Here is a 22,668-nt window from a genome sequence, read left to right as displayed (position 1 = left end):
CTCAGTGGCGCACAAAGTACGGAAAAACATCACACGTACATGAGCGTGTAAAAAATTGTATATGTATATGTGTGCTGTCATTGTTTTAACATGTCTTCCTCCACATTCAGTCACTATAAGTCTCACCATGTCTCCCTCTATTCAGTCGTCACTATAACTCTCACCATGTCTTCCTCCGTTCAGTCAGTATGAGATTCACCTCCACATTCAGTCACTATAAGTCTCACCATGTCTTCCTCCATATTCAGTCACTATAAGTCTCACCATGTTTCCCTCTATTCAGTCCCAATAAGTCTCACCATGTCTTCCTCCATATTCAGTCACTATAAGTCTCACCATGTCTCCCTCCATTCAGTCACTATAAGTCTCACCATGTCTTTCTTTATATTCAGTCACTATAAGTCTCACCATGTCTTCCTCTATTCAGTCACAATAAGTCTCACCATGTCTTCCTCTATTCAGTCACTATAAGTCTCACCACATCCTCCACATTCAGTCACTATAAGTCTCACCACACATTCAGTCTCTATAAGTCTCACTTCCACATTCAGTCACAATAAGTCTCACCATATCCTCCACATTTAGTCACTATAAGTCTCACCACACATTCAGTCTCTATAAGTCTCATCTCCACATTCAGTCACTTTAAGTCTCACCTCCACATTCAGTCACTGTAAGTCTCGCCATACCCGTGCAGGTTGCCCTCGCTGTGATGAGTGCAGTTAACTTCTGCCTCGCCTCCTACAGCAACAGGACCTACGCTCCGTCCTCGCTCTCTGCTCCCTCTGATCTCGCGCCGCTCCTAAAGACAATATCCGAGGTCACGTCACACGCTCTGCAGAGAAACAATAACCTCACTGCTCTCTTCCTCAACACCAAACTCTTCTCGCTGCTCAAATTAAACTCTATTGTTGACAACGTTGAGTCACAAGTGCCCACTAATGACGGTAATGTTACGAACAATTTACCGCAAGTTCGTCAGATTGTCGATGCCAGCCTCATCTTCTCGCTTCTCCTCAAGTTGGTCCAGCCTAAAAACACTGACATTCAACTTGGGGTTAGCCTCCTGACGTTGCTTTCACTCAAAGAATCTTTGTCTATCCTTAATGAGCTCATTAAACGTCTCGGCTTTGATTACCCTCGACTGGAAATGGTTGCTGAGATCGGGAAGAGTCTGTGTGAAATTTACAGTCAGGTAGAAATGAGGGCCAGGTTCGAAGATATGCACAAAAACGCGCGTTGGGGTGAGCGTTTTGCAGAAATGAACATCTCATTCGCAGATTATTTCGGCAAACACGTCGCAATATTTCAGAATATTTTCAATGTCATCGTGGAACACCCAAATTGTTCGTGCTCACTCCTAAAAGATCTCTGTACCGACTTTAACCTGTCCTACACGGAAGCCATGTTGTGTTTCATCAGAAGTTTGGTCAGTAGAGGCCTGCCTGCGCCCGAGGACGACCTGACCATCACCTCGAGTGGGTGGCCAGCAGAGCAGATCTCTCAGGTCACGGCCGGCGTCGAAGATAAAGTCTTGTTAAGGGAAGCCTTCGTCAAGGAGCTGAGTAGCGTGAACAGCTACCACTACGACGCTATACAGTTCTTGTTAAAACAACTCGCTGTGCTGGACCAAAAAGAGAGTTCTGAGCAGGACTGGCATAGAGGTCTCGAGATCCTACAGTTCCTCAGAACCTATGAGCGCAAGTCTAAACCTCCAAGTGAAGAACTAGATGAATGGAACTCTAAGAACCCGAATTCTAAATCCTTCCCAACGATTGCGTCTAAACGACTGCCATTTACCGAGCTCTTTGAAGGCAGTGCTAAGCTTGTCATGAAAATTATTGACGGTGAATTAGACGTACTCACTATCGACTCATGGCTGCGATGTTCCGACTCACTTAAACTCAACCAAGACCAGATGTGCTTCGTAGCAGTCAAAAACACCGTGTCGCGCGCCCTTGTAAAGAAGCAATACGAGTCTAACGAACCGTGGCAATTAACGTCATGCCACTCAGACCTCCTGAAGGATGTTAGTGTGGTCATCTCTAGGATACAACACGACAAGCTAGCCATGGCATGTGGCCAGAGCGTGGTCAAGATGTTGCCACATGGCGCGGACCGCGTGCTGTGTACGCACAGCTGCCTGCTCATGGCGCGCCGCTGGAGGGACCACAGCGATACCACAGAAGCGCGCGACGCTGTCGCCAAGTTCACCAGCGAGTACCAGCGCCTTTGTGCTGAACAAGCGCTCCACCGGTGGGTCTTTGTACAGTTACTTGCACAAACAAGCGCTCCACCGGTGGGCCTTTGTACAGTTACTTGCACAAACAAGCGCTGCACCGGTGGGCCTTTGTACAGTTACTTGCACAAACAGGCGCTGCACCGGTGGGCCTTTGTACAGTTACTTGCACAAACAGGCGCTGCACCGGTGGGTCTTTGTACAGTTACTTGCATAAACAAGCGCTGCATCGGTGGGTCTTTGTACAGTTACTTGCATAAACAAGCGTTGCAAAGCTTGGTGTTTGTACAAGTAATTGCCTAAACGAGCGCTGCACAGGTTAGTGTTAGTACAAGTAATTTCTTTTATAATCCTCTTGTAGCCGGTGTCCTACTATACTAGTAACACAATACCCTTATGTGCACATAAGGGTATTACTATACTTATATACACATAAGGGTATACTATACATTAACACGTTGACTACGATTGCTTCATCTTGTACTATTATTTCATTTTTTGTACTGTTTTTAAACAGGGGTGACAGACGGTCATTTTTTCCGGACAAATTCCATGGTTTAGTTTTCTTAATTGCGTTGGCTGGCTAAAATTTATGATAGGGTACTTCCTAATTAAATTTCAAGTACTGGAAAAAAATAATGAAATTTTTATAGCGAAACCTAGAAATAAACTAGTATATATTGGATTATTGGCCTTTTTTGGCCTTTTTTGTTCTCGGATTTGGCCGATTTTAGGCAACCTGAATTATGCACCACTTCGTCCTAGAGACATACATTTCGTGGTACGCATATGTACCCCTTCGGAGTCAACGTGTTAATACAACTATTATAATACAACTGTTATGTGCATAGTTGCAACTACCTATGATAAAAATCCTCTTGCAGGCACTCACTAGCGCCTGTCTCTTATACACATCTAGATGTGTATAAGAGACAGNATGCAGTGGGTGCCAAGCAGGTGAGCTGTGTGATGCAGTGGGTGCCAAGCAGGTGAGCTGTGTGATGCAGTGGGTGCCAAGCAGGTGAGCTGTGTGATGCAGTGGGTGCCAAGCAGGTGAGCTGTGTGATGCAGTGGGTGCCAAGCAGGTGAGCTGTGTGATGCAGTGGGTGCCAAGCTGGTGAGTGTGATGACAGGTTTATGACTCTGGTCTTTTGCTTATCCCACAAAGTTATATGTTTTAGTTGTGCTAGTTTCTCTCCACGGCGATTTTTATCTGCTAAATATTGTCAAGAATCACAAGTTATGTGGCCTGATTTCTTCTGAACAAAGGAGGGCCTTATGAAAACTATGATTTATTTCACGAAACTCTAAGTTTCGTGTTTTCTCCGAAGTATACGTAGTTTATGGTGATCACATTGATCACCATAAACTATGATCATATGGTGGTTAGTTTATGGTGATCTTGACATAGTTTATGATAATTTTTGCGCCTCTTTTTAGCGTGTGTGAGAACAAAGTCAAGATCAGGTTGAGAACCAGATCTTGAGAACAAGGTTGTCTTCCTGCCTGCAGAGTTTGCTGCAGAAGAAGCTGCTGGACAAATGGCTGCTTCCTCCTGACGCAGTGTTCTCTCTCAAGGTTCTCTTCCTGCCTGCAGAGTTTGCTGCAGAAGAAGCTGCTGGACAAATGGCTGCTGCCTCCTGACGCAGTGTTCTCTCTCAAGGTTCTCTTCCTGCCTGCAGAGTTTGCTGCAGAAGAAGCTGCTGGACAAATGGCTGCTGCCTCCTGACGCAGGCCTGGGCAGCTGCGGTGATGACGTCACCATCACCAACTTCCTGCCGCTCATGCCGGGCGCTCAGGCCCACGAGTCTGATGACGCGTCGCTTGCTAGGTAATACTAAGGAATATTGCTAGGTAATATTGCTAGGTAAAACTAAGGAATATTGCTAGGTAATATTGCTAGGTAAAACTAAGGAATATTGCTAGGTAATATTGCTAGGTAAAACTAAGGAATATTGCTAGGTTATAATATCGCCAGGTAATATCGGTTGGTAATATTGCAGAATTAAGGAATATACCTAATCTAATAGTTGTATTATAATTTAGTGAGGAATATCTCCTACCAGCTAGATGTGGAATATTAGTAATCGAATATTTACATTATAATTACCGATGAATATCACCAATTTGTTCATAGAGGAATTATATTCTCAAGAAGCCTGCTTTGCAACAAGACATATGCATAACTCAGTCTACTGATTTAGATTCCTAATTGTTAACTGGGAATTATCTTTTAATCTTATCATCGAAACATCTCATTACATGCATCTGAAAATAATGGTTATCTTTTAGTCTTATCATTGAGATATCATTACATGCGTTTGCAATTAATGGTTATCTTTTAGGCTTATCATTGAAACATCTCATTACATGCATCTGTTATTAATGGTTATCTTTTAGGCTTATCATTGAGATATGTCATTACATGCATCTGTTATTAATGGTTATCTCTTAGACTTATCATTGAAACATCTCATTTCATGCGTCTGTTATTAATGATCTCATTACCTGCGTCTGTTAATAATTGTTATCTCAGGCTTATCATTGAAACATATCATTACACGCGTCTGAAATTAATGGTTATCTTTTAGTCTTATCATTGAGATATCTCATTAAACTAATAGCATAACAATTAACATCATGTGTACCCCTACAGGGCCATGTACCTGGTACGCGGCTGCTGCCCTGATACCATCATCCCGTACCTACTGGAGCAGACTGAGTGCACTGAGCAGCGGTACTCAGCAGCGTACAGACTGAGAGCTCTGCAGTGTCTCGTCGCCCTCACTGACTGCCCTCAACTGCACTCCTACGTCGCCCCCGACACTCTGCAGTCAGTAGCAGTAGTGTTACTGTCCTGCAGTCAGTNTGTTACGATGACGTTCAGAAAAATAAGGGTCTAAAGTGGTCTCCATTTCCCCTAAAACCATCCTGATCCACGTTATTTCACCTTTTGTTCTGTCTCTTATACACATCTAGATGTGTATAAGAGACAGGTCCTGCAGTCAGTAGCAGTAGTGTTACTGTCCTGCAGTCAGTAGCAGTAGTGTTACTTACTACCCTCCTGCTTCTCCGTTACACTGACACTTGAGTGACTTTGTGGTGGCAGTTGCTCTCCTGTACACTGAAATATTGTCAGGGTTACCAGTATTTAAATAATTGTTCTTCACGCCAGTATTTTGGTAAGTCATAAGCAGTAATGCAATCATGTAATAAAGGTATAATTAATAAAGGTATTAATAATAAAGTTATAATTAATGAAGGTGTAATTAATAAAGGTATAATTAATGAAGGTATAATCAATGAAGGTATAATTAATGAAGGTATAATTAATAAAGTTATAATTAATAAAAGTATATTTAATAAAGGTAAAATTAATAAAGTTAAAATTAATGAAGGTATAATTAATAAAGGTATAATTAATAAAGGTATAATTAATAAAGTTATAATTAATAAAGATATAATTAATAACGGTATAATTAATAAAGGTATAATGATAGGATACATTAATTTGTTTGTACACGCAGGCGACACTTGGACGAGCTGACGCAGGCGGTTCGTCTGGAGGGTCTGGGCATCGTCTGTGGTGCTGAGCTGGGGCCGCAAGACGTGCAGGCGCTCACTGAACAGCTGTGGCGGGACCACAGACACTCGCCTGCTGCTCTCCTGCTCATGGCTGACGTGTGTCTGCGGTACAAGGTGTGTAGCTGACGTGTGTGGTGTGTAGCTGACGTGTGAGGTGTGTAGCTGACGTGTGAGGTGTGTTGCTGACGTGTGGGGTGTGTTGCTGACGTGTGTCAGCGGTTTAAGGTGGGTTCTATAATTGTCAGGTACGAATTCGTCCAAGAAAAACCAGTTTCATGTTTCCAATCTTGTCTTAAGAATTAAGGCATATGCCATCCGCAGATGCTGATTACAGCGTAAAAATTTCGCGTAATTTACAGCTGCTGAAGGCCTTAATTTCGCGTAATTTGCATGTGCTGAAGGCCTAAATTTCGTCTAATTTGCATGTGCTGAAGGCCTAAATTTCGTCTAATTTGCAAGTGCTGAAGGCCTAAATTTCGCCTAATTTGCAAGTGCTGAAGGCCTAAATTTCTCGTATTTTGCAGGAGCTGAAGGCCTCGCTATGGAATGCTGTGCTGCTGCAGCTCGCCGCCTGCCTGGACGCCGGTGCTGTGGAGGAGGCAGCTGTGCGGTCCCTGCTGCTGCGCCTGCGTCTGCACCCGCAGCTGTGGCTGGTGCAGGGCTTTACAGCTGCCTGGACGGCCATCGTGTCGCGCCCCTTCAAGACGCGTCAGTTTACTACTTACTTTTACCCATGAATTCCATCAACTAATTCATCTAATTAACTAATGGCCAGAGCTGGGCAGCGCTACTTTGAAATGTAGCGGCCGCTACCGCTACCGCTACATGCTCTAAATGTAGCACCGCTACCGCTACTGAAAATGCAGCGGCCGCTACATGTAGAGCGCTACTGCCTACCTCTGCTAATGGCCCCCATGCTACCTTCTCAGAGGGAATAAGGGAACAATTTTAGTAGACCCCATGCTACCATTTTAGATGGAATAAGGGAACAATTTTAGTAGACCCCATGCTACCATTTTAGATGGAATAAGGGAACAATTTTAGTAGACCCCATGCTACCATTTTAGATGGAATAAGGGAACAATTTTAGTAGACCCCATGCTACCATTTTAGATGGAATAAGGGAACAATTTTAGTAGACCCCATGCTACCATTTTAGATGGAATNAGGGCTTGGCCATTCCATAACGTGTACATTTCTATCAGCGAACCATTTCAGATGTGTATAAGAGACAGGCTTAGGATCGTTATCCTGCTGGAAAATCCAATCACCAGGTAGCTCTAGTTTCTCAACAGAAGTCGTCAAATTATTTTCCAGGATGCTCTGGTAGTTTGCAGCTGTCTCTTATACACATCTAGATGTGTATAAGAGACAGGAATGAGGGAACAATTTTAGTAGACCCCATGCTACCATTTTAGAGGGAATGAGGGAACAATTTTAGTAGACCCCATGCTACCATTTTAGAGGGAATAAGGGAACAATTTTAGTAGACCCCATGCTACCATTTTAGAGGGAATAAGGGAACAATTTTAGTAGACTTAAAAGTGCAAGGGAAGCTGCTACGAAACTAATTGATCTAATCTAATTCTACACCTAATTCATCTAATTAACTAATGGCCCCATGCTACCATTTTAGAGGGAATAAAGGAACAATTTTAGTAGACTTATAAGCGACGCAGTTTGCCTGAGAGTGCGTATGTTACGATGACGTTCAGAAAAATAAGGGTCTAAAGTGGTCTCCATTTCCCCTAAAACCATCCTGATCCACGTTATTTCACCTTTTGTTTGGGGTTTATTCATAATCCATCAAGAATCAATCGCAAGAGGGTATTTACAATAGGCATGTACAATGAACAGAGTCAAGGAAAAAGACCGTTGCAAAATTTAAGGTTAGGGGCCTTCCCGTGCGTGCGTGACCATTGCTGCAACGCAATGATTTAAAGTCCGGGTTTAAATAAGAAACTTCTATCTGTTTTTGGATGACAGTTTATAGTGACAATATTACCTATATTTGATATATTGTCCAAATTATCGTAACATTGTATTGTATGATTGTATTGTACTGTGACAATGCTATATTTCATTGTAAGATTGTAGTGTACATTGTATCGTAACATTTCATTGTACATTGTATTGAACATTATATCGTAACATTGTATTGTACAGTGACAATATTTCATTGTACATTGTATTGTACAGTGACAGCCCCGGTGTCGGAGGCGGGCATGCGTCGCTGTGTTGACGCGGCGTCGCTGCTGTCGCTGTGCCCCGTCACGCTGCCCTCCACCCCCGCCCTCGTGCCCCTCCTCCCCCCCCTCAACCTCCACGCCCTCGCCATCACCCTCGCCGCCGCCCACCCTCACACCCGCTCCCTCATGCAGGTACGGTCACTAGTGCAGGTACGGTCGTCACTAGTGCAGGTATGTGCAGGTACCGCCTTCCTCACTAGTGCACGTACGGTCGTCACTAGTGCAGGTACGGTCGTCACTAGTGCAGGTACCGCCTTCCTCACTAGTGCAGGTACCACCTTCCTCACTAGTGCAGGTACCGCCTTCCTCACTAGTGCAGGTACCGCCTTCCTCACTAGCACAGGTACCGTCTTTCTCACTAGCACAGGTACCGTCTTTCTCACTAGCACAGGTACCGCCTTCCTCACTAGCACAAGTACCATTTTGCTCACTAGCGCAGGTTCTCCCTACCTCTGCTGCAGGTTCTTAACTCCCTCCTCGGGTTCAGGTTCTGATTTCCATTACTAGGGCAGGAACTTCCTTCCCTTCTTCGGAATATACTAGTTTTTTTTGCGTGGTTTAACTTTACCCTTTTGTCTGCTTCTTATCCCGATTTCGTGCTGTGCGATGGAGTTTACTTTGACCAATAATTGATCACTGGTCAGAAGTAAACTAATGACCAATAAACTAACCTATCCAGTAATATACAGTGGGGGGAAATAAATATTCGTACACTTGAAAAATCGTATTTTAATGTATGTAAGTACACAAACTTAACAGGAAAAGTGATTTAAATTATGTATAGAGACGCATAGTATTCAAAAATACTATCAAAAGAAATTAAATCTCAATGCAACAAAAAACAATGCAACATGTNAAGATTCAAATTAAGAAAAGGTCCCCAACAAACATTGAGAATCTTAAGGTGGTGTGCCAAGAAGAATGGTATAAAATACCAGTCAGCATCGGCAAATCATTGGTCGAGACGTATAGAAATAGACTGGTGTCTGTTGAGCTGAATAAAGGGTATTCAACCAAGTATTAAATTAAAATAAAGCGGATTTATTGTTTTGTACGAATACTTTTTTCACCCGAAAAGTGAACATGTTGCATTTATTTTTTGTTGCATTGAGATTCAATTTCTTTTGATAGTATTTTTGAATACTATGCGTCTCTATACATAATTTAAATCACTTTTCCTGTTAAGTTTGTGTACTTACATACATTAAAATACGATTTTTTCAAGTGTACGAATATTTATTTCCCCCCACTGTATTCTTGAAGCAGTTTGTTTATTCTCCAACTCTACCAAAACAACTCGCAATGGAACAAACCTTAATAAGCGTATTTTTTAATAGTAACATATGATCACCAAGTTCGTCAAATCCGGTTTGAATGAAGCAATAATAAGCAATAATAATGAAAAATGTGTATTTTTATATAGAGAACTAATGACACGTATTACGGGTTTGAATGAAGCAATAATAATGAAAAATTTGTATTTATTTTATAGAGAACTAATGATATATCACGTGGCAGGAGCTGCTAGACGCTGCGCCGCAGGAGGCGCTGAAGGAGCAGCTGCAGGCGCTGGCCGCGCACGCGCCGCTGCCGCGCCTTGTGCAGGTGAGGGGGGGGTATGGAGGGAGGGAGGCGGAGTGAACGAATGAATGGGTGGGAGTAAATAAATGAGAGGTTATTGATAAACTGAATGTGGAGTGGGTGAATGAATGAGGTAATGGCTGGATGAATGAGAAGTATGACAATGAGTGAAGCAAATGAAGAACGAGCTTAGCAACAGGAAAAATTCAACGCTTTGTCCAATGTTGGTAACTCTCGTTACCATATCTTCAGGTACGAATAGTTTATGTGTATATAGTATATCTATTGGTATATCAATTAATATTGATGACGGATAAAATATTAGTATATGGACGGTTAACCTGTTTTGTCTCGAGTAATTATGTTTAGTGTGCAATACACGTGGCTGTATAGGTAGCACGTATATTCAGGACCTGAAGTTGAAGTGAGGGCGCATAATATCTAGCCACAATTACTTATTCGTGCCAATGAAATTAATCTAAATAACATTACAGAAGTTGCTCGACGCCAACGGCATCACGTTAACGAGCGGTGACGCAGCGTGACGAGAAGACGCAGCGAGCAAGAACTTGTCGTGTCAAGAAAGGAAGTTAATCGATTGTCACCAGTGGATTTTGTTTTTTTCCTCCGTTTTGTTGAACAAAGGAATCTTTACGAGTAATCTTCTAAAACCCATTGGAAACTTTAATTTTAAGAGACATTGTAACCAGCCTTTAAAAATTTTGATGAAAAAACTGTACATTATTTCCTCAACAGCGGCACATATACGAAACGGTACGGTACACGTTTGTGACATGCTGAAAGCGGTTGATATCAAGTAGACCTTACATGGAAAGTAGACCTTACATAGATATTAAGCGGCGATGTAGAAGAGAAAGGAGACCACACGTTAAAATAGAATTCTAAAATTTTATAGAATGTTTATACATATTTTAGTCTCCAAAATTCAAACTTGTACTTTGAGATAGTTAAGTTAACACGTCAGATCATATTAATGTAACGGAATGAATTTGTTAGCGTAACCATGTCGGTTAGGGGTAACAAGAATGTTATTTTGCGGCTACATTATTCTTACCATAGCATAAAATATTGGTCCCTGTACAAAGAAGTTATGCCTATCGCGACGTAGCTATGAAGTGATTACTAAGGATACTAAGGCATGCATGAACAGCAAGTTGGCATTGGGCGTAAATGCTTTGGAAGTTAGACACTATACATGAGTAACGAATTAATACATCCACGTTCTGTATAGTTTCCTACCAACCGTTACACTCGAAAACGGTTATTTCTCCGCATGTTTCTTCTTGTCATGAATTGCTGGCAGTATGTCCACTACTTGACGTGTTGCAGCACCCCTTGCCGTATGAGGTGCTGGCAGTGTTCCATAGGCAGGAAGTGAGTTGAATCTTTGCTGAGCAGCACAACTTCACCTTCCTCCAACTCGAACTCGCCGTAGTCTTGTAAACATCGCACCTGCAAAGCACGAAGTCGTCTTACAATTGTGAAGGCAAATTTATGCGTTGTAAAATAGTCTTGTGATGACCACACACGAGCAGCATCAGACAAGAACACAATATATATACATACAAGACCTCACACATGACATACAAGACCTCACACATGACATACAAGACCTCGCACATGACATACAAGACCTCACACATGACATACAAGACCTCGCACATACATGCAAGGCATAACACATGACATACAAGGCATAACACATACATGCAAGGCATAACACATGACATACAAGGCATAACACATACATCTCCCATATACTCCAGGCAGTCACCTCGATGTAGAGGTTATCTAGTGATGTTAGACCTCACACCTAACACGTAACTAGTCCCCCTATATACTCTAGGCAGTCACCTCGATGTAGAGGTTATCTAGTGAAGTTAGACCTCACACCTAACACATAACTAGTCCCCCTATATACTCTAGGTAGTCACCTCGATGTAGAGGTTCTTGGGAGGCTTGAGGTCGACGGTGAGGTCCAGGCCTTGTCCGTCCCCCAGCGAGCGCATGTAGCGCGCCACCGTCGAGCTGTACTGCGCGAACCACTCCAGCTGGGGGGAGGGGTAGTTATGTGGAATAATAGAATTGGGGGAGGGGGAGTTATGGGGATGAATAGCCTCGGGGAGAGGGAGAGTTATATAAGGGAATAGCCTCGGGGAGAGGGAGTTATATAATGGAATAGCCTCGGGGAAAAAAGGAATAGGGAGAGAAATAGTGTTGGGGAGAGCAATAGTGTCGGGGCGAGAGGGAATTGGCGAGAAATAGTGTTGGGGAGAAGGGGAGTTAGTGAGAGAAGTAGCGTCAAAGAGAGGGAGAGTTATGGGGAGCAATAACGTCGGGGAGAGGGAGCGTTACCCTATCATTTAAGCGTTACTCATTATTACTGGAGAATCTTCAGGGTATCGTATTTTCAGTAACGAGAGGCTGAGACGGTAAACTACAAAAATGTTTGGTTTACAAAATCTAACATGAGTAAAGTTCAAGGCATCGATGAATTTTCACAATGGAAAAAGCTTTAATATGATGAGGTACTGATGTTAACCCCAATAAACTCGGGAGTGAACCATACAACAACCTGCAGTGAATGCTTTGAGCCTTTCATTTTTTTAGTTATTTTATAGCTGTCATGAATCTTCCACACCGTGACTATTTAAATCGGCATTGCTGATGTTGTAGCTGATAATTCTTCACCCAGGTACCTCAGGTTCACAGAGGTTGTAACAAGTACCTCGGGTTCACAGAGGTTGGTTCGCACGTCGCTGGGCAGGACGCTGCCCAGTTGCCACCTCATCGTCCGCAAGCGCTCCAGTCTGTTGTACCTGAGCACATCAGAGTAGTATTATTTGAAATCATTCAAAACGATCAAAGTGTTGCAATAATTATATTGTAGAAATGGCTGAGCAGATGCTCGTGAAAATATATTAGACTTTTATCCGCTTTGAAGTGAATAAATTTTTATTCTGGGAGAACTTTCAAGTTAAATTTAAAAAGTTATGAGTACTAATTTAATTTTAGAAATGGTTGAACTGATACTCGTGAAATTATGACAGATTTTTTGCCGCTTTAAAGTAAATAAATTTCTAGGTTTGGAAGTAAGAGTGATACATATTCAATAACAATATAATATTATCAGTGTATATCATTTAATAATTATACAAGTGCTACCGAAGTGTTGCAACAATTACATGGTCAAGCAGGTCAGAGAGATACAATAAAAATATAATAAATTATTATCAGTGTCATAATATATCATATTATTATCAAAAATTTATAAGAAAAAAAATAGCCAGAAAATTCACCATTTCTTAAAAAGGAAAACGTTTCGGAGACCAGCTCCATCATCAGTTAAAAACCGAAAACACAGGTGCGAACAATTAGCAATAAATTCACATTGAAATTTTTGATAAACTTGCGATTTAAGCAGTCAAGTGATTTTAATACTTATTATTATTATAATCATATTAATATCATTTAATAATTGTATAAGTGCTACTGAACGAACAGGTAAGCGAGGAGGCAGCGCTTGTTGCGCTCCAGGGCCGCGTGGCGCAGGTGGATGCCAGCGACCAGCGCGTCGTCCTCCGCCAGGTGGTTACTGCCACAAACATTTTCCTCATTCATTATTATTATTAATACATTGTTCATGAAAATTTTGTTCTTTAACTCATAGTCTGAGAATTTTCACCAAAGCCTTTATTTACCATACTGGCATATAGCATGCAATACTGCAATATCATTTAGAACCGAACTGTAAAAATACTAGTTAGTAAGTTTAGTGGCCAAATGTTTACTAGCGCTTCAGCTATTTAGCTATCTCGCACCGAAAGTCAAGATGAACATCACCATAGAGGTGGAAGGTCTCAATTATTCATCACCCACAAAGGGCGGAAGGTCTCAATTGTCCAGCCCGCTGAAGCTGGCTCGAAAGAAGCAGCGTTAGCATCTCAAAGAGACGAAGTGACAAGGAGGGACAGGTGAAAAGCAACAGAAACGAAGACACTCGAACAAGAGGTCGCTTACACGGGACGTCGGCCGCCCGCACGAGAGAGACAGAGAAGGGAAATGTAAGGAATCCTACCTACATAATAACTTAACCCCACAACTGAGATCTGCAGTCAGACACCGCGAGCTCAGCGGTGGGGCGCTCAGGAACAATCCCCCTAGGAACGCGAAATCCCATAGGACTTCTAACGAGCACAGACACGCATCAGAAGTCCCCCCTGAGGGATGTAAAAATACTAAAATAAACTCGAATAAATAAATTAATATGAAGGTGCTTCCCATGTCTGATGCCTAAAAAATCCTGCACATTTTTCTACGAGTAACAAGTCAAGAGCAGAAATCCCACAGACTCACATGTCGGCAACGTTCTGTTGGAAGAGCGAGTCGATCTCTTCTAGGGCCTGCCTCACGGCGTCCTCCTGTACAACAATAAATTCCTGTAGTTCAGCACAAGGTGGAAATTATGAGGTATTATACACACAGCCACANACGTTATTTCACCTTTTGTTTGGGGTTTATTCATAATCCATCAAGAATCAATCACAAGAGGGTATTTACGATAGGCATGTACAATGAACAGAGAATAAGAAAAATCTATGTTTTTGGTTACAGAATACGTGTAAATTGAGTACCTATATTAGAAATATTGTGCTGAAGATGAATAGTTTTAAGCGTCTAGCTGAATGGATTCCAGGTATCATATTAATATAAGATTTCTTGATTACCAGAAAAATGTATTCAATTTATAAGTGAACTTTACTTGGGCTCCGCTGTACTTCTAGTGAAAGATGAATATTGTATTGTACAGTGACAATATTATATTTTTATATTTTATCGTAATATAGTATTGCACATTTTTTTAAATATTTTACTTGACATTTTATTGTAATATTTGATTGTACAGTGACAATGTTATATTTTATTTTACTTTTTATTATAATATTTTATTGTCCAAATTTTTGTAGATTTTATTGTAATATTTTACTGTACATTTTATTAAGGGAGGGACGGGGAGTGAACGAATGAATGGGTGGGACTATTACATGGTCAAGCAGGTCAGAGAGATACAATAAAAATATAATAAATTATTATCAGTGTCATAATATATCATATTATTATCAAAAATTTATAAGCAAAAAAAAATAGCCAGAAAATTCACCATTTCTTAAAAAAGAAAACATTTCGGAGACCAGCTCCATCATCAGTTCAAAATCTAAAACACAGGTACAAACAATTAGCAATAAATTCAAATTGAAATTTTTGATAAACTTGCGATTAAAGCAGTCAAGTGATTTTAATACTTATTATTATTATATATCATATTATATCATTTAATAATTGTACAAGTGCTACTGAACGAACAAGTAAGCGAGAAGGCAGCGCTTGTTGCGCTCCAGGGCCGCGTGGCGCAGGTGGATGCCAGCGACCAGCGCGTCGTCCTCCGCCAGGTGGTTACTGCAATCAACATGTACCTCATTCATTATTATTACTAATACATTGTTCATGAAAATTTTTGTTCTTTAACTCATAGTCTGAGAATTTCGTAGTCTGAGAATTATCACCAAAGCCTTCATTTACCATACTGGCGTATAGCATGCAATACTGAAATAGTATTTAGAATCGAACAGTAAAAATACTAAAATAAACTCGAATAAATAAATTAATTTGAAGGTGCTTCCCATGTCTGATGCCTAGAAAATACTGCACATTTTTCTAAGAGTAAACAACCCAAGAGAATAAATCCCACAGACTCACATGTCGGCAACGTTCTGTTGGAAGAGCGAGTCGATCTCTTCTAGAGCCTGCCTCACGGCGTCCTCCTGTACAATAATAAATTCCTGTAGTTCAGCACAAGGTGGAAATTATGAGGTATTATACACACAGCCACAGTAAGACTCGCTGATCCACAGCATCTTATAGGTACTACATCACTGCCATTGTCCGATTAGTTTTACGGTTTTTTTGTATATAAACACTAAACAGCAGCTATGTGCCACTCAACAACCACTCATTAACCCTCTCCCGCCGTATGTCACCCTCCAGGAACATAACTTCCAACTTAAATTATACGTAAACTATTGAGTGTAGCAACCTGAGGACGTTTGTACGCAACAGAGAACATTTTAAAGTTGTCGTACGTGGTGGCAAATTATACGTAAACTATTGAGTGTAGCAACCTGAGGACGTTTGTACGCAACAGAGAACATTTTAAAGTTGTCGTACGTGGCGGCAACCATCAGTGCAAGTCATTTTGCGCTCACTAGAACGTATCCTTTTTGGGAAGTAGGCGCGTGACAATATTGCTCCGGTTACTCATGTCGGGCGGTGGATGGTTTAAATAAGTAAGCCACTCACATTGAAGGGTGGAAGCGTGCCGTGCTGGGAGCGATCCAGCTCCTGGATGAGCGAGAACGCCTTGTCACCCAACATCGTGATGACCTACGCCGGGGGTTAATAATATGGCGGGGGAGTAATTGGTTCACCCGTCACTGAATATCAGGAGGCGAGAGGAACAACTAATTGGTCAAGTCACTTTAATATCGATTAGAATTAATGATTTAAAAACATTTAACAAGTAATTATATAAATTGATCTGTGCCGTTACAACGAGAGTGTGAACTCGAGGCGTACTAGAGAAACAAAACGGAGATAGAAGTGAACAAGTTGACGCATTAGTAAAATATAGATTATAGTATTTCGTACATTAAATAGTGATGATGTATATAGTGGTTTCAGCGTTTATTAGGCCGTAGGCCTGTCGCCGATTCTTAACATCGCAGAACATTTACAGCTTGTTGCGGTTTCGAACGCGCAACTCACTGCGCCAATCTTGGTACTCTGAACTGTACACTGAGAGAAATGGGTGGGTCTGGATGACCCACTTTGATGAGTCAACCGCGTCCGAAAATCGATGCACTTTTTTGACTCACTTGCCCCATTTGTGGGTCATACTGACCCATTCAATTCCAGGCATGACTCACTTGTGACGTCAAATCCCTTATGACGCCACCCGTAGCATGGATACGTAGTTAGCATCTGAGCGTCAGAGCGATTTAACGCCACAAGTGAGTCATGCTTGAAATTTAATGGGTCAGTATGACCCACAAATGGGGCAAGTGAGTCAAAAAAGTGCATCGATTTTCGGACGCGGTTGACTTTCAGGAGGCGTGAGGAACAACTAATTGGTTCACCCGTCACTGAATATCAGGAGGCGTGAGGAACAACTAATTGGTTCACTGGCGTCACTGAATATCAGGAGGCGAGAGGAACAACTAATTGGTTCACTCACTTTATTCTTGAGTAGAATTAATGATGTAAAAATATATTATACATAACAAGCAATTTTATAACTTGTATGAGTCTGTGTCGTTAAAGAGAGAGTGCAAACGTAGGCGTACTAGAGAAACAAGACGCAGATAGAAGTGAACAAGAACAAGTTGACGCATTATTATAAGATATATTATAGTATTTAGTACATTTAATAGTGATGATGTATATAGTATCTTTATATATTGCTTTTTATTATGTAGTATATTTAAATAGTGATTATGTGACTATAGATATGAAGTAATACAGCAACTCCGTAGCAATAAATATCCAAATCATTTTATATCAAAATAGAAGCCATGGCATGCCATGAATGAAAAAGAAACGCCAATTAAGCAGGAAGTGGTGTACATAATGAATATAAGTGACGTTATTTAAGCGTGCTAAGTAACTAAGCAGGAAGTAGTGTACATAATGAATATAAGTGACGTTATTTAAGCGTGCTAAGTAACTGGGCAGGCCGGGGGAGCACAAGGTCCCCTCGCGGGAGCGTCGCCCCCGCGTCCTGCGGCCACACTCAACGAGTCCTGAGTTCTGGTTCTCATCACAGGTCAGTTAGGATGGCCTCATTTGATCAACTTAATTGAAACGATTGTGAAAAAAATCTTGAACTATGAACCAAAGTAGTTAATCTAAATTAAATTAATCTCGCTGCACAAGCGCATATCTCTGACAATGACATTTCGGCAGGAACGCAACCAATTTCTTGACACTTCCAGCCCTGAAAATGCTTCAAAATTTATTGCACTAGTGTATAGTAAGAAAATAAATGAATAATATGGATGGAGTAAGCATTAGTAACTTTGAATGAAATTGGATTTATTAAGGATAGTATTTTGGTCAGAGTATTCCCTCAGTGTTCATCTGTATCCTCTTTTGATAAGCTGTTAAATGGATCCTCTCTGTTAAAAAATCTGCTCGAGGCAAATTTTTTGACTAATTCCTAGAACAAAGTGAATACATAGAATACATAGACCGTTCATGCAAACAGTGTTGCATGAAATATATGCAGCAAACAGTGTAGTTACGAAGAGGCTGAAACGACGTGATTATTGTTTCGGAAAGTGATTGGATGCAAAGAGTTAAGTTCATCAACCTGCAGAGAATTCATGGTCAGTCATATTAATTTACACCAGATTGGCACGTCAAATTCTAAGTAAGACTAAAAAATGAATAACGTAACATATATAAGCTCCTGAAGACAAGGTTAAGAAAGATTTATGAGAACTATTTGAAGTCAAAGCTGCTGACAAATACTCCTCAAAACCATGCTTACTCATGATCAGAACGCACTATACGACGGTAAATTATAGTCAGTCAATATCAGTGTGACTCAAGAAACCCCTGGTGTCTCGGGGAAAGAGTTTAACACGTGTAAATAGTGTCGACTTATCAAATTGATTGAAAAGTTTGGTTTTAACAGAGCCAATCGCACTCTAGGAAAATAACTGCCAGGGCCTTTATTTAAAAAAAAAAAAAGTCAAAAGATCGTAAGTTCATCAGCCAATCATTGACGGCCTTTCAAGCAAAATCCACCAATCATAGACAAGAAAATAGAGCGTAAGTACTTACGTTCACTTAGCGAGATTTGAAAGTAAGGCCCCAGGTCATTGTAAGACTCAAAATTGCAGACAGGAAGACTGGGAGTCTATAGCAGTCTATCACAGGATTAAAAAATAATCATTGATGTGACGGAAGAATTTACTGCATGGTAACAGAGTTAAATTGATGTAAATTGAATAGCATTACACGAGGACATCACTGAATATGAGAACCAACCTATAACTTGTCTGTGCATCAGTGGCAATTAGGGCATGTAGATGTAGAGGGCATGTTCAAGAGATATCAATAAGAATATCCCTAACAGATGTTCACTATAGATTTCCATTATATACGGTAGTACCAGGTAGTCTTATGTAAACAGAAAGTATTAATACGATTAACCCTAACAATGTTCATTATAGGTCTCCATTATATGATTTTATGTGAACAAATTATTTCAATATGAATTATAGATGCCCATAGATGTCCATTATAAGATTGGTGAATAGAAGGTATCAATAGGAACAACCCTAACAATGTTTATTATAGGTGTCCATTATAAGATTGGTGAAGAGAAGGTATCAATAGGAATAACCCTAACAATGTCCATTATAAGATTGGTGAAGAGAAGGTATCAATAGGAATAACCCTAACAATGTTCATTATAGACGCCCATTATATAGTGTTATGAGAGATGTCCATTATAAGATTGGTGAAGAGAAGGTATGAATAAGACTAAAGAGATATCTAATTAAGAGTATTGTTGTCTATCTGTCGCCGCCACGCAGCGCCAGCACGAGATGCAGCACAGACCCGCCTTGCACTTTATAGTCCGCTGCCGTCTTCTCATCGTTCCTGCGCATACAAACCATCTCTCAGAAACTAAATTTTTCACTTTCATACACTCAGCCAATCCATTCCAAGTTAAAAACTCAAAACAAGCTGAATTACTTAATTATCAAAAATAAAAAAATATATGATATCTATTAAAGATATTCAGTGTATTCAACTTGTCATTGCAATGCCATAAATTGGGGTGATTGCGACCACTTTTAGCGCTTAGTACTTTTTTATGATATCAATAATCACGTAGTATATGTATAAAATATATCTCTTTACTGCATTTATACGTCTTCTCATGGTACTTCAAGAGCCATCACACAATTTTTCCAAGGCAAGAACTTTTTGAGTAAAGGCTTTTCTTTTGTCAGAACGGTCCAAGTTACCCTCTTATACAATATATAAAAAATAAGGACATAATTTTACATCAAACCTTGATTGACCTGTCAACCTTTATGCGATTATGGCTGTTTAGTTAAATCAATTTTCAGATTTTCTGATCAAACTTTAAAAAAATATATGATATCTATTAAAGATATTCAGTGTATTCAACTTGTCATTGCAATGCCATAAATTGGGGTGATTGCGACCACTTTTAGCGCTTAGTACTTTTTTATGATATCAATAATCACGTAGTATATGTATAAAATATATCTCTTTACTGCATTTATACGTCTTCTCATGGTACTTCAAGAGCCATCACACAATTTTTCCAAGGCAAGAACTTTTAGAGTAAAGGGTTTTCTTTTCAGAAATGTCAGAATGGTCCAAGTTACCCTGTTTTACAATATATAAAAAATTAAGACATAATTTTACATCAAACCTTGATTGACCTGTCAACCTTTATGCGATTATGGCTGTTTAGTTAAATCAATTTTCAGATTTTCTGATCAAACTTTCCAACACACTAATTTCATAATATTATAATAGTCAAATTTCATTCACAATACTGATGGATATTGCTGATAACCCAACATTCAATAGAATAGGTATTCTTAAAGAATGATGCAGATCTCAAATTCTTCTTGAACTGAAGTTAAGCTTTAGAGTAGAAAGCCATGATGCCAACGTGTGTTGATACTCACATTTGTTTGCCAGAAAAGATTAGCCGCTGTTGTGGTGGTGGGATGCCTTCCTTCTCTTCCACCCTCTCCTTGATCCGCTCCACCTTATCTGTAGGCTCAATGTCTATTTCTATCTGCAACATTATCAACCATTAGAAATTATTATTATTATAGTTAACTTTTACCAATACGTACATCATTGCTTAAAAATAGATTCAATAAATCATCATATTGAATCTTCATTAAGTAGAAAATATACATGTCATGAAATTATCTATACTTAAATTCATGTCCTAACAGGACAAGTACAAGGAGTGTCACTGATGGTTGCATACATCTTTTCTCCAATAAAATTAATAAAATGAATAAATACCAAGAGAAAAAGGCTTCAATTTTAAATCCTAGAATGTGATGGACAGAAATGTTTACCAAGCATTGAGTCCCAGTTAGTGATGAATACATATTGTATTTTAATTAAGTAATATTGGACCCAGGTATTGTGTATATTTTATACATTGTATGCTATTGCAATGTCATAACCTTGTTACTAAATTTTAGTTCTAATCAGTTGTGCCCAAAGTAAAATTACATTAGGTTTAGAAACAAGGTTCTGATTGCATAAGTTACCTATTATCTAAAGTTTATTATCTCAACCAGAAACTGCCTCATAGAACAGAAGATTATGAACATCTACATGCAAAAAAAATATATATATATAATAAAGTGTTTTAGCGGAATTAAGGTATAAGATTCAATATAAATTGCAATAAAAACTGTCTGGGATGTTTGCAGTCAGCCAGTATCAGGGTTGGCATTGATTAAATCAAAATGATTAAATTGTGTGATTAAATCATTTGATTTTATTTATAGAAAAATCATGATTTTTTTGATTTTTTCTAAAAAATCAAAAAATAACCAACCCTGGCCAGTATTGTTATCTGCAGCAGTACACTCACCTCCTTGCCAGTCAGTGTCTGAAAAAAATCAAAGAAAGACATATGTTAGAAAAATAAAATTTATTTGTAATGATACTTGCACTGATATAGATCACTGATATTCATTGATGACAAAATTAAAGCTTGAATATTTGTAGTCAGTTGATAATGACATTACTTAGACTAAGAATGTTCACAACAATATGGACATGCTTCATTGTTATTATAGGATAGCAGAATTTTCTTGTTTATATGCATATAATTTATGACCAGAGAATTCATTAAAATTTTCAAGGAGTTGAAAAATTCTTTAAATGACAATGGTAGATCAAAAGGCAGATTTAGCAAATAATAATAATATATTAAATACATTTTGAATGTAGCAACATTCATTTTCAAGTTAAGAGAATCATTGAATAGTGTTTGTTTTATTGTGTACACAACGATGGTGATATCTATGTTAAATATCACTTATTTAAATGTTGTCATTGCTCTGTATTTCTCTTTGCTTTTTGCAGACTATTAATTAATAAATTCATTATTCAGGCTTTACACCAAACAATCCAGGCTCATACAAGGCACTTAATACTACCCGTCTGTGGTTGGTGAATATAGTTGGTGTGGTGACAGTGTCATAGCCTATGGCACTGTAGTTCAACCATTTCTAGGATAATTTAATCCATTCAAACAATTCAATTTGAAGTCACTGATGAGAAATATTTTTGTTTATGATTTAATTTCATACTTTATTGAGCGCTAGAGTTTTTAACTTTTATTGTTCAATTGCTGCTTTAATTTATGCATGAGTAAAATTTTATTAAAAGTAATGTGTTGAAAAGTGTTGATCAAGTGGTCTTGTCTTGCTGCAATTCTGGTCATTTTTTCCCCATTTCAACATGCATGCCAGAAGATAATTACAATAGCTAGGAGTGCCTAGCATGTCATTGATGTTGCTTCCAGTTACCTGGCCATGTCAACAAATTAGGAAGAAATAATCATGGGACTACACGGAGCATAGTTCCACAATAAAGTTCATTATTTTCTTAACATTCTTTAAGTAGTTTTTTAAAATTTTACAATTCATTATTTGAAATACAGGGTAGCCAAGAAACACTGAAATTACTGGAAACAAGTGTTCTAACAAATCCCACAAGGGCCTTGAATTTTGTTCAGCGTATTTTGAATATCTGGGTTGGTCATTTCTCACCTCCTAAAGTCAACAGTCCTGTTTTACCCGACCTGACTAGGTCAGTAGAAGAACAAAGGGAACAATGAGTTCATTT

The 22,668-nt window shown here is 39.5% G+C and overlaps 4 protein-coding genes across 5 annotated transcripts in view; 2 read left to right on the top strand and 2 right to left on the bottom strand.

The window, feature by feature from the left end:
- The window catches only part of LOC108673025 (kinetochore-associated protein 1), a gene marked incomplete at both ends in the record, with an annotated part of 5,602 nt that extends 2,460 nt beyond the window's left edge, over nt 1–3,142 (top strand). The window contains 2 exons of the mRNA XM_018160792.1: nt 698–2,256; nt 3,124–3,142. Of these exons, the coding sequence (XP_018016281.1) occupies nt 698–2,256; nt 3,124–3,142 (1,578 nt within the window). The remainder of the gene's footprint in view (nt 1–697; nt 2,257–3,123) is intronic.
- Nucleotides 3,143–3,921: 779 nt separating this feature from the next.
- Nucleotides 3,922–10,382, top strand: LOC108673029 (kinetochore-associated protein 1; the record flags this gene model as incomplete). The annotated part of the gene is given in 7 exon segments (XM_018160796.2): nt 3,922–4,070; nt 4,896–5,072; nt 5,767–5,938; nt 6,349–6,532; nt 8,024–8,205; nt 9,592–9,678; nt 10,149–10,382. Coding segments are annotated over 7 exon segments (900 nt in total). The 3' UTR covers nt 10,200–10,382.
- Nucleotides 10,383–10,801: 419 nt separating this feature from the next.
- LOC108673026 (DNA replication complex GINS protein PSF1-like) lies at nt 10,802–16,328 on the bottom strand. Of its 2 annotated transcripts, none has more exons than XM_018160793.2 (6): nt 16,033–16,328; nt 15,433–15,497; nt 15,040–15,132; nt 12,404–12,494; nt 11,610–11,726; nt 10,802–11,127 (listed from the first exon to the last, which is right to left on the bottom strand). In XM_018160793.2, the coding sequence occupies exons 1-6, from the start codon at nt 16,105–16,107 to the stop codon at nt 10,987–10,989; spliced, it is 582 nt and encodes a 193-aa protein (XP_018016282.1). In that variant the 5' UTR covers nt 16,108–16,328; the 3' UTR covers nt 10,802–10,986. The 2 variants fall into 2 exon arrangements, with proteins under 2 accessions (XP_018016282.1, XP_018016283.1); XM_018160794.2 differs by lacking the exons at nt 15,040–15,132; nt 15,433–15,497 and adding exons at nt 13,178–13,270; nt 14,032–14,096.
- Nucleotides 16,329–19,025: 2,697 nt separating this feature from the next.
- On the bottom strand, nt 19,026–21,424 carry LOC108673028 (NEDD8; the record flags this gene model as incomplete). Its single annotated transcript, XM_018160795.1, is given in 3 exon segments — nt 19,026–19,401; nt 20,472–20,584; nt 21,407–21,424. Coding segments are annotated over 3 exon segments (219 nt in total), but the record flags the coding sequence as incomplete, so codon positions are not given.
- Nucleotides 21,425–22,668: the final 1,244 nt, after the last annotated feature.

This window comes from Hyalella azteca, unplaced genomic scaffold (assembly GCF_000764305.2).
Source record: "Hyalella azteca isolate HAZT.00-mixed unplaced genomic scaffold, Hazt_2.0.2 contig2009, whole genome shotgun sequence".
Classification (NCBI taxonomy): domain Eukaryota; kingdom Metazoa; phylum Arthropoda; class Malacostraca; order Amphipoda; family Hyalellidae; genus Hyalella; species Hyalella azteca.
Note: the sequence above shows the minus strand (reverse complement) of the source record. Positions and strands in the feature narration are given on the sequence as shown.